This window comes from Thamnophis sirtalis, unplaced genomic scaffold (genome assembly GCF_051295495.1).
Source record: "Thamnophis sirtalis isolate CommonGarterSnake01/CBP01778 unplaced genomic scaffold, rThaSir2_p1.2 scaffold_8, whole genome shotgun sequence".
Lineage (NCBI taxonomy): Eukaryota > Metazoa > Chordata > Lepidosauria > Squamata > Natricidae > Thamnophis > Thamnophis sirtalis.
The window spans coordinates 63,645,376-63,658,049 of NW_028261388.1; the positions used below are offsets into that span (position 1 = coordinate 63,645,376).

The 12,674-nt window shown below is 43.9% G+C and overlaps 1 protein-coding gene across 1 annotated transcript in view; it reads left to right on the plus strand.

Moving 5' to 3' along the window:
- Positions 1 to 742, plus strand: part of CFAP47 (cilia and flagella associated protein 47) — a 583,307-nt gene extending 582,565 nt beyond the window's left edge. Inside the window, exon 64 of the mRNA XM_087721802.1 lies at positions 495 to 742. Coding sequence (XP_087577928.1) covers positions 495 to 704 — 210 coding nt within the window. The 3' untranslated portion in view covers positions 705 to 742. The remainder of the gene's footprint in view (positions 1 to 494) is intronic.
- The last annotated feature ends 11,932 nt before the right edge of the window (positions 743 to 12,674 follow it).

The window sequence follows — 12,674 nt, forward strand, 5'->3', positions numbered from 1 at the left end:
GGGCTTATTTTCAGGGAAAGGGGGGGTACTCGCTGTTTGCTTTTTCAATGCCATATTATGAGATAACCCATTAACTCAAACTAAGATGCTAAAAGTTTATGCTATTTTTTGTGCTTACCCCCAATAGTCACTGGGATACAAATAAAGCCACTGCTTTATTTGTTAGTTTTGTGTACTTCCTACTGTGCAATAATCTCCTTGAAACATAAATCCAAACTGTGGCACTTTAACAAGTGCACAGATTACCTGGGGTGCTAGACAGTGTGCATATTTGAACATGCTGCTCTTAGTACATAAAACAAAATGCTCTTTCTTATTATGGGTAGTAATGCTTTCTTTCCACTATGGTGCAGTTTCAACAGTGTACCATGCTCCATGCACCCCCACATGGAAAACAATGAAAGACATAATTATAGGCATTGTGCCAGATACCTCTATATGCTTCACAGTAACAAAATAAAACTTTTATTGAATCTTTTCTTCTATGTTTTCAGACTGCATCAATGCAATGGATGTATGAAATTAATGGTCTACTCCCAAAGACTATCCCACCCACTGCTTCAGCAAAAGTAATTTGCAAGAATACGTACATGAGATCAGCAACAGTGCGACAGCACAATTTTGTACGGGAAAATATGAAAATCTTGTCCACCAGTGTGTCCTCCCCAATTAAAGGGGCACCTCTCATTTTAAGAACAAAATAAACTTTTATACAAGATAATGTTTTATCTTATGAAAAATATTGATATACAGACTTTTGTTTCATTAATTTGAAAAAAAATTGTAACTCTTTTTATGTTCTTGGGATCTAGTGGCTGTGATGAAGAGGAGAGTCTTGCAATTTTCACAATGCCTAACACTGTAGAATTATATAGTACTTCATCTATTTTCAGGGTAGAAACAAAATTCAATGTTAGCTAAGTATAAGGCATTGCAAAGCATGATTTGGGCTATTCATGCACACAAATAGGAGCATCAAAGTTACTATGGCATCCTTTATTTTTTCATATCCATAAAATACAGATTATAAAAAGTTTCAAGTACCTAGCATGTTTAGCAGCACATTTTAGAATTATTTGTAATAATGAATATATGAACTGGCAGAATCACACATTTACTGTAGCTACTGCATCAGCTTCGTTGGCAGGAATAGAGTGAAATTTTATCAATAGCTTCAAAACTGGGATTTTGGCTGAGTTCTGCCTGGACAAATAAAAAAGAAAGATGCTCTAAGTTTAAAGTGCTTTAAACACAGTCATGAACATAATTGAGATCTCAGTCACTTGCTAACATGTACAGGAACGCTGAATAAATGGCATTTATAATAAGATTTGTAAGCATTATTGGAATGAATATGGGCTACACTAACTAGAATTACATAGATTATGGCCCATTCCAGTAAAAATGGGACTGATTCAAAACTGTTGCTGGCCCATCAAGTTTTTTATTAAAATTTTTGAATAAAACTTGTAAATTAAAGAGAGTTTTTTTCATAAGTTTCTCAGAGATCTTTATCACATTTTGTAGAACTTGTGAAGGCAAACAGTTCCTTTCAAAGGACAAAAGAAGCAGATGTGGATGAGGGATAGAACTAAGTCCCTGATCAGTTCCAAGTAGACCCAAAAAGGCTTTCCAGAACTTGGATGTGAATTGGACCAGTCTGTCATTGGACTTGAATTGGACCAATACATCGTGGGCCCCCATGCAAGAGGTATATGTGGACCAAAAAACAACTTACCCAAGGCTTTGGCCATAGGTACTTTTTGGCATGGGACGAAGTGAACCTGCTTTGAAAAAAGGTCTGTAACAACCCAGGTCACCATATTTCCAGAACTCTCGGGCAATTCTAGAATGAAATCCATGGAGATCTCTCTCCATGGTGCTGAAGGATTGGCTACTGGCTGCAGTAGACTGGGAGTTTTCCCCTGCTTGCATTTAGCAACAAATCGAGCAGATTGCTACATAGCTTTCTATATCATTTTTAAATGAGGGCTACCAGAATTGCTATTTCAGTAAATGAAACATTTTTACAAACCCAAAGAGACCAGTTAATTTGGAGTCGTGACAAGCTTGCATAGCTTTCAGCCTTACCCTAGCTGAGACATACAGCTTGTTTCCCACCCAAACTAATCCATTTTTTAATATGCAAGTATGTCCATGGGTGTTAGGTAAACTCCCTGTTGGGAGAGCGAGTACGTTCAACGAAGCGTGAGAGTTGTGTTGGAGAACACACAAACCAGCATACAGAGACACTGCAGTTTAAATAGGTTTTTACTTTCATGGAAATAGAGGTATCAGAGTCCATCAAACAGTCCAAGTCATACACGGATAAGACAGTCAGTCATCAATGTCTTTCAGTTAAGGGATAATCCAAATAACATAGTCCAGTATCATATAATCAGTTCGGTACTCGAAGTTTGCTAACAGTTGCAAAACTTACAATAGCTCACGGCATTTTCTAACAGCCAGCTTCCAAAAACACTCAGATCAGATCAGCCCAGCATCTAACGAACGGAGAACTAATAGTTGTTCTGGCTCCCTCTTATGGCCAATTGAGGAAAACAGCAACCAATCACATTTTACAGTATGATTTAAACAAACAGGTATAGCATTGTTACATGGTTTATATATTGCCAACCCAACCTTTAGATTATATTCCTAACAATTGGCACTAAACCACTCATCTGTTTCCAACGCCTTTTTGAATTCTGCGGTGGCAGCATTGTCTAAGGTGGAGGGTTCATTTTTTGTCTGAGAGCATGTGACAACTTTAGCCACTAATTGGGAGGCTGGGAGCATGGGCTTAATTATTTCCACCTTAACGCTGTTGTATTGTAGTAGTCTGGACAAGACAACTGCCAAAAGGTTTTTTCCTCCTGGTAAATACCTCAAAGTTAAATTAAAGTGTTGGAAGTACTGTGCCCACCGAACCTCTTTGGGAGACATTTTCCATGGAGTTTTGAGTGTTTCCAAGTTCTTGTGGTTGGTTCATACTTGGAAAGGCATTTTGCTTCCTTCTAAGAAATGTCTCCAAGTTAGGAGTGCCCACATGACTGCAAAAGCCTCTTTTTCCCATATTGCCCATCTCTGTTCAGTTTTAGTTTATTTCCTAGAGGTATATGCTCATGGTTGTAATTTGCCTTCTTCATTCTCTTGGAGTAAAACTGCACAGACTGCGACTTCACTGGCATTGGCCTGAATTACAAATGGTTTCTCTGGATCTTAGCTGCCCTTAGTTTATTCAAGACCTCCTGCACCAATTTAACATGTTGAGTCTTAGTTTCAATATAAATTAATATATCATCAAAATAAACCAAAACTCCCTTATACAAGTACTCATGCAGCACCTCATTAATTAGCAGCATGAAAATGGCAGGAGCTCCTTGGAGCCTGAATGGCAAAACCTTGAACTGAAAACATCCCAATGGACAATTAAATGCTGTTTTCCATTCATCCTCCTCCCAGATCTGGATCAGGTAATAAGCTTCCCTTAAGTTTAGTTTGGAAAAAAATACTCCTCTTTTCCAAATGGGCCAGCATGTCCTTTATGAGGGATAGATATTTTCCTTGCAAATTTTTAATTATAAAACACATGAGCACAATAAGCCATCCTTCTTTTCCTGGAACAGGAATGGGATGGTTATTTTGGATCTTGCCGATTCAATGAACCCATGCTCGAGGTTTTTGTCTATAAATTGCTGCAGTTCATCCAGTTCCCGGGGAGTCATAGCATAAAATTTCAGCTTAGATAGTTTGGCCCATGGTAAAAGCTCAATGGCGCAGTCTGTAAACCAGTGGTGGGTTGCTACCAGTTCAGCCCGGTTGAAATATTTTGTTTCAAGAGTTTTTACTTTCTTAAGTTAGAAGGAGAAGCAATCTTTACAAGACCAATCACTCTTGTATCATCTGCAAACTTCAGTAGTTTAACAGATGGATCATTTGTGATGCAGTCATTTGTATATAGAGAGAAGAGAAGTGGAGAAAGCACACAGACTTGGGTGCTCCTGTTTAATTGTAATTCTATGCCCTGGTGTGAAATGCCGTATCCCAAGTAATCAATTTTTTCTTGGTGGAATTTGCATTTGGAGAGTTTAGCATAAAGTTTTGCAGAACGAAGTTTGTTCAGAACTGCCCGGACAAGTTTTACATGTTCTGTCTTGGTCTCAGAATATAATAAAATGTCATCAATATAGACTATGCAGCTCTTATGTAGATCCTCCTACAACACTTCATTTATTAATTGCATAAATACTGCAGGGGGGCCTTGTAGCTGAAATGGTAGCACTTTGAATTGATAGCATCCAAGAGTGGTGTTAAATGCTGTTTTCTCCCTCCTTAATTCTGATACAGTAGTAAGCTTCCCTTAAATCCAGCTTTGAAAAAAATTCTCCCTTTGGCTAGGTGTGCTAGCATATCCTTCATGAGTGGGAGGAGATATACATTTGCCATACTGATCGAATTTAAATTTCAAAAATTGACACATAAGCATTTGGAGCCATCTTTTCTCTCTCTAAACAACACTGGGGCTGCAACTTTTGGTCGGGCTGGTTGAATGAAACCCCTTGCAAGGTTTTTTTTTTCAATGAATGCCCTCAGTTCTTCCAGCTCCCTTGGAGACATGCTATACATCTTGGGTTTAGGGAGTTTGGCTCTGGGTAGGATTTCTATCACACAGTCAGTGGAGCAGTGGGGTGGAAGCTCATCGGATGCTTTTTTGCTTAAAACCTCAGCCAAGTCCTTATATTCTTTGGGTATGCCCTGGGTTGGCATAGTGTAAGCAGGCATTTCTGTTTCTAGGTGCTCTGCCCCCTGAGTTTCGTTGTCTGGATTCTCAGCAAAAGTGACGTGCATCTGCACTCTTATGGTGCCTTGCTTCCAATTAATTTTGGGGTTCCATTTTTTCAGCCATGCAAGACCCAGAACTAGTGGCCATTCCATGCCAGGTGCCACTATAAATGTAAGCATTTCCTCATGGCTTCCGATGCCTATCTGTAGAGGCTCAGTAGCAAATAAAGCTGGCTTCCCACCTGCTATTGACCCATCTAGTTGGCAAAAAGCCATGGGGCTTTTCAGTTTCCTTACATTAATCCTCAACTTCCTTACCAGGGTTGGGCTGATCAAACAGTGGGTGCACCCCGAGTCCACTAAAGCTGAGATTTTCATCCCCCTCTCCCAGTTGGGGATAAACAGTCTCAGGAGCCAAGTAAGTGGTTTAATTGGTTTGCTTACCAGTGGTTCATCCTCTGGTTTGCTTCCGGATGAATATGGTTCCTCCTGCTGTGAAACCGGGGTTTCCTCCTCAAAGAAGGGATTGGATGGAAATTCTACCGTCTCCCTGCTCCTCAGGGCCATTTCGTTTCCGCGCTGGCCAGGTTTCGTAGGTTTTTCCCCCAATGGCCGATCTGGTTTCTTAGCCAGTGCCTGAGAATGGCATTCTGCAGCTCGGTGCCCCTCTTTTACACACTTGAAACAGACTAAAGATTTCGGAGAAGGTGTTGTTTGCGGTTTAAAAGGTTCTTGTTTCCATTGGGGTGGGGATTTCTTCCACATTTTTCCTGCCCGGTACTGATTTCTGGCCATGTCAATCTCTGCCTCTTCAGCAATAAGATACCACTCATGTAGATGGATTGGGGCATCTCGGGCCACACAAGCATTGTAGAGGTCATCACTCAGCCCATCCTTCAACCAGTTTACCAGGATATCGTTTGGCCAGTTCACATGACATGCCAGTTCTCAGAATTCTTCGGTATACTCTGTCCCTGGTCGGCGTCCCAGCTTCACAACTTTAATGCGGTCACATGCTTTGCGGTCTTCGAGAGGGTCCTCGAACTGTTGTCACAAGGCCATCATGAAACGATCAAAGTCTCAAAGTTCTGGTGCATTGGCATCATGTAAAGTCACCATCCATCTGGCAGCGGCTCCTTCCAGGGCTAGGGTGACCACTCGCACTCGGGCTCTTTGGGTTTGAAAATCACACCCATATTCTTGCATGTAGGTGAGCACGTGTGCCATAAAGAATCCCAATTTTTTTGGGTTCCCATCAAATTTTACCCCTAGGGAAGAAGTTTTCCTTTTTAACTGCAGGTTTCAGGGTTGATTAAGAGTGGCCCCCAACCCACGCGTCAACTGGGGAGGAGGGTTTTCTGGGTTCCTAGCTGTTGCTGCTGTGCTGTCAGCTTGATCAGCAGGGACCGGGGGGGGGGGGTTAGTTCCCCTGGTGTCATCCCCATTTGCCGCCCTTTCACCGCTTCTCTGGTCTGGCTCCCCCCGGATGTTGAAATTTTCCAAAATTTCCATCACCAATTGGGTTACATGCCTCTTCAGAGAATCCTCTCTCAGTGAGGATTCATTTAGCTCCTCCTGGTCAGAGGGGGCTTCTAACTCCATTTTCCACCCTGGTTTTCAGCTACCTCAGGTAAGAGTGACTCCCCTGGTTCTCCCTTCCCAGTCATTTTTCATCCCAATTCCGACTGACCAACGGGGCTTTTTGGGGTCCTCCAAGCTCAGCTCATTCTCTCCACCAGGGTAGGAGTAGGTCTCTGGTTGTGGGGGGAGTTTCCATCTCCCTCCAGCAGTCAGTTCCCCCTTGTTCACTGTTATGCTCAGACATGGTTTGCTGGGTCCCCTTGGTAGAGTAAAATGTTGTCTCTCCTGGTTGAACACTTTGCAGAGAGATGCTGCTTTATGTAATGACTCCTCTCCTAACTTGAGAAAATAAAGACTCTTGAAACGGATAATCAGGCAGGATGGAAACCATTAGAGGCAAAGCAGCATCTGAAAACCTTTAGGCCATGCAAATGGGATTAAGATGATAATGAGCCCTTCCCTTTGTCCGAATGCAGATTCTGACCAATACACAAGTGTGAAGATTCTTCCTTAACTCTTCTGGCCTGGGAGTCAATAAAACACACGTTCCCATGGCTATCTCTAGTTAGACATTAAAGTAAGATATCCCACATGGCTATCATAAACATCCCTCCAGAGATGTTGGGACCTTCCGTCTTCCGGTGACAGACTTGTAAAGTTGTAAAACTCAGTTGTTACAGATGTAGCTAATAATTTAACTCTGAGGCTCCCCTCCTCCCAGTTGAATGGCAGTATCACTTTTAGGGATCTGACATTCACAAAAACAATAAATATTCATCAGAATCCAAATATAGGGTTTCAACTTTAGGTGACATTTATGACTGCTTATTTTGTTTCTACTATTAGTAAAAAAAATTGACTCGGCAATTTATGGCACGGTGCCCCTCCTTCCAACAGCGGAAACACACAGAAGGCTTGGGTTTGCTTGTAAATCCACCCTTCCCCCCTTTTGGCATTCTTGGGAGGGGGGTTTTGGCCAGGGGAATTCTTTGCCTTCATCTTCTCCTTTGTAACACAGCCTGGCTAGGTCAATTTCGACATCAGCGGCTGCTTCATACCAGGGTTTCAATCTCAGGGGGGGGGGGGGCTTCTGTTCACACACTGCTGGTAAATCTTTGTTTAATCCATCAGCAAAACGGTCTAGCAAGGCTTCTTCAGACCACCCCCTCATATAAACTGACAGCTACTGATCTTTTTCCCTGGCTAAGAGTTGTAAATTTAATCCTGGCTCTACGCTCTGTGAGGGGGTCATCAAAACACTTCCTCAAAGCAGCCATAAATCCATTAAAGTCTCTTAAAAGATTTATGATTGGACTATGGACTGGGGTACCAAGGGGTGGGGAAGGAATCATGTATTGATATCTATTGCTTTCGCGCTCTTTTGCTCAGATCCAGCTTTGCTTTGCTTCTCATCGTTTATAATCAATAAAAGTACACTTAATTCTGAAACATGGAGTTGAGTGGTTTCTTTCTTGGTTATTAAGTGAAGGAGCTGTGACATTAAGCTGGGTCTCACTTCGCACCCATCCCGGAGCGAACACCTTCCGAGGGGGGTGCACCCAATGCTGAAGAATGTCCCTCCATGGCAGTGATCAAGAGGAAGACATGGGAGTGGCCGCAGTCCCTTCGGGGATGGAGCTGTTGGCTGACCTGCAAGTAGAGGAACAATCTGTTCGACCCACGTGGACTTGGGGAGTGGGACAGAAAGAGGAACCTGAAAAACATTTAACTGGGATTACTGTGAGGAGACCCAGGAAACCAGCAACTGACTGGCGAGGCCCTGAAGAAGAAAATCTCATGATGTCCCAAGGCATGAAACTTCTCAAAGGAGCCTGGGAAAGACGCCGGACTAGGGAGAGTGGTATGGAGAGAGGAATTGAGGAAGAGACAGAGAGAAGGTATACCTTGCCTAACTTGAAAGAGGCTGGGGGGGGGAAGGGGGAATTGTACAAGATGACCCAGCGCCGACCCCAATCCCTGCGGCTAGAGACATTCCTAGAGACGCCGAATGGCTAAAGTTCCTTCTTTAAGTGTAAAATACGGGGGTGAGCCAAAAGAATTCAGCCTATTCCTTATTCAGGTGTGGAATTATATGCAGATGTATGGCCATGATCTGGTTTCTGATGAAGCTAAAGTGAGAATTGTATTAATGGCTTTGGAGAAAAAAGCAGCAGACTGGATGGTCGGGCTACACAATGCGGACTCCCCACTTTTAAGAGACTTTAATGGATTTATGGCTGCTTTGAGGAAGTGTTTTGATGACCCCCTCACAGAGCGTAGAGCCAGGATTAAATTTACAACTCTTAGCCAGGGAAAAAGATCAGTAGCTGTCAGTTTATATGAGGGGGTGGTCTGAAGAAGCCTTGCTAGACCGTTTTGCTGATGGATTAAACCAGTGATGGCGAACCTATGACACGCGTGTCAGTGCTGACACGCGTAGCATTTGGGGTGACACGCACAGGATTTCATGCGATTCATCCTCGGCTCCTGCACGGCCGCCGAGGATGAAAGAATCTGTGCTGGAGGAACGGGGGGGCGGGACGTGTGATCTCCCCCGCCCACACTCACTTACTGTATCGCCGCCGCCCCTTTCTGAGTGCAGGGGCTGCTGGTAAGGCGTGCGTGCCGTGCGCACACACGTCATCAGCGCGGCGAGGGAGGACCCGCAGGAGAGGAGCGCGGGAACAGTGCGCGCCTCCCTCCAGTCATGCTGGCACAGAGAATCTACTCCTGGGACTGTCGGTTACGACCGCACCACAGCAGGGAACAGCGGAGTGCCAACGGGAACTGTGAGTGCCATTAGCAGCAACTATTGGGGTGCATTGGACTTGTAATTGCCCACAATAACTGAGATAAGTGAGGGGGAGGTTGTGTTAGCTTGTTAGGCTAGTTAACCCCTAATTGGCTATCTATAATTCTATCTGCTGTCACTGGCCCACTGATGGAGCACCCAAAAAATAAAAAACAAAGGTTAAGTAAAGGGAGTGGTAGTGGCAGTGGCCGACCCTTTCAAGAGACATGGAGCGAGATGTATGGCATTATAGAAAAAAATGGCAGATCATTTTGCGTTCTATGTACTGAAACGGTAGTAAGCAGAACGTGGAATATAAATAGACATTTTGAAACTAATCATTCCCAGCTCTTGGAAAAAAGTGAGGATGAAAGGAGGGAATACATTTCCAGGAAGCTACACCTTTATAAGAGCCAATCTAACTCCATCCTTAAATTTATGAAAGGCTCTACAAATTTAAACTCTGCAAGTTTGAGCATTGCTTACTCCATAGCTCAGCATGCAAAAGCGCTTAATGAGGGAGAATTTATTAAAGAAACTCTCCTAAGATGTGCGCCAGTTCTATTTCACAATATGCAGAATAAAGATGCAATTATTAAGAGAATATCTGAGTTACCACTCAGTAGAAATATCATAAAAGACCGAATAATGAGACTGAACACAAACGTACAACAGCAATTAAAGAGAGACATAAGGGTTACATTTTTGTAGTTTAAACTATAAATTGCGCAAAATTATGTTTTTGTCGAAGTGACACACAACGCGAGTTATGCTCGGATTTTTTGCCGATTTTTGACACACCACGCCAAAAAGGTTGCCCATCACTGGATTAAACAAAGATTTACCAGCAGTGTGTGAACAGAAGCCCCCCCCCCCTGAGATTGAAACCCTGGTATGAAGCAGCCGCTGATGTTGAAATTGACCTAGCCAGGCTGTGTTACAAAGGAGAAGATGAAGGCAAAGAATTCCCCTGGCCAAAACCCCCCTCCCAAGAATGCCAAAAGGGGGGAAGGGTGGATTTACAAGCAAACCCAAGCCTTCCGTGTGTTTCCGCTGTTGGAAGGAGGGGCACCGTGCCATAAATTGCCGAGTCAAGATGAGTCAAAGCACCCCACCCCCACAGAAAGAGAAGAAGCTGGAGAAGCCTCCCAGCAAAAGGAAGGAAACAGTCTTGAAAGGGGAGGATCCTTTTCAGCGTTTCAACCCTGTGGAAGAAGAAAACAAAACCTCCAGCTCTTCGGATGACAGTGACTCTGATGATGTGGAACGCAGGGTAAGTTCCCGTTCAGGGCCCATGACTATCCCAGTTGAGCTTAGAGTGCCCTCTTCTGGCGCACGAGAGGAAATTCTAGCTCTTTTAGATTCTGGGTGTTCACGGTGCATTATGAGCCCAGAAATAGAAGAGAAATTGGGATTGAGACTAAAAACTTTGACAATCCCAATTGCATTTTGCCAATTAGATGGCTCTATTGTGGGAGGAAGCCCAGCTCATTTTGTTACTGAACCTATTGAGATGTGGATGGGAACCCACCAAGAAATGATAAGTTTTATTGTGGCTCCAGGGATGGATCGACCCCTTATATTGGGAATACCCTGGCTGCATAAATGGAACCCACACATAAATTGGAGGAAAGGTTGGTTACGCATTCGGTCTGCTGCGCCCCCTGGAGTGGAAGAAGGGGTTCCAGAACCGAATACGTCAGACCCCAACCTAGCAGCCAGAGGGCAGGAAAAAATTGAAGGGCAGGAGAAAATCCCAAAAGAATACCTGAAAGATGTTTTCAGTGAGAAATCTTCAGATAAGTTGCCCTCACACAGACCCACCGATTGCAGCATTGATATTCTACCTGGAGTAAAACTCCCTAAACCCCAAATTTATTCAATGACTCCTAGGGAAATGGACAAATTAAGAAATTTCATTGACAAAAATTTGGAAAGGGGTTTCATTGAACCTGCTAGGCCCCGAGTGGCTGCTCCAGTCTTATTCAGGGAAAAGAAAGATGGCTCCTTCCGTCTCTGTGTTAATTTTAAAAACCTTAACGGAGTCTGTGTCCAAAATGTCTACCATTTACCACTGATGAAGGACATGTTGGCCCACCTGGGTAAATGGAAAATTTTCACAAAGTTAGATCTACGAGAGGCATACTATCGAGTCAGGATTAAGGAGGGGGCTGAGTGGAAAACTGCATTTAATTGCCCTCTTGGCTGTTTCCAATTTCGAGTTATGCCATTTGGACTGCAGGGGGCGCCAGCTGTTTTCATGCAATTAATTAATAAAGTTTTACATGATCACCTTTACAAAGGCATGATGGTCTATCTGGATGATATCCTTATTTACACGGAAACATGTGAAGAACACATGAAGCTTGTTTGCACAGTATTCAAAAAGCTTCACACAGCAGAATTGTATGCTAAATTATCCAAATGCGAGTTTCATCAGGAGAGGGTGGACTATCTGGGGTATTGCATCTCCTACAAGGGGATAGAAGTGGACCCAGCAAAAGTCAAAGCAGTCACCGAATGGGTGGCCCCCCCACACGCGTAAGCAACTGCAAAGGTTCTTAGGTTTTGCTAATTTCTATCGTCAATTTATTCCTTCTTTTGCCAAGATTGCTTTGCCAATTACAAACCACCTGAAATCTAAGGGGGGGGGGAACGAAGCCCAAACCAAGTAAGCCCTTGAACTGGACTATGGAATGTCAAGCTGCGTTCGAGAAATTAAACTGCCTGTTTGCAGCTGAACCAGTCCTGAAACACCCAGACGTGGATTCACCTTTTGTGGTCCAGGCGAATACTAGTGATGTTACAGTGGGGGCGGTGCTACTTCAGACAAATGCACAAGGGAAGTTGCAGCCCTGCACTTACACCTCTCGAAAGCTAACGGAGACGGAGAGGCGATGGGCTATTTGGGAAAAGGAGGCTTTTGCTGTCCAGTGGGCTTTGATGACTTGGCATCATTTTCTGGAGGGGGCGAAACACCCTTTTGAGGTATGGACTGATCACAAAAACCTGGAGGCGTTAAAATCCCCCAGGAAACTTTCCCCTAAACAAATGCGATGGGCACAACATTTCAATAGATTTAATTTCACTTTGAAATATATTTTTGCGTTTGTGAGAGCTTTTGGAACCTGCGGAGCTAGACCAGCTGGTCCTCCACCTTCAAGGAGGGGGGTTATTGGTTTGTGTGGCGCTGGACAGAGGTGGGCAGCTGTTTTTGCTTGTTATTACTGCTGCCCCTTCGGGTGCCCCCACCCCATTTGACCGGACTTTCCGCTGTGGCAAGGCCCCCCCATTCTGCCCTTTTCTGTGGCTGAGGGGGGGGGGCTTCCCTCTTTACCATCTTTACCATCTATGCTAGCTGGCTCCCCCAGTTCATGCTTATGGACCAGGTCCATTGGACTCCCAGTTTTACACCTTTGTTCCCGGACCACGACCATCACCGCCCACTACTATCTCAGGAACCCTATCTTAGCCACCTGGACCATTATTTTCATTCCATCACACTATTGGAGAAAGA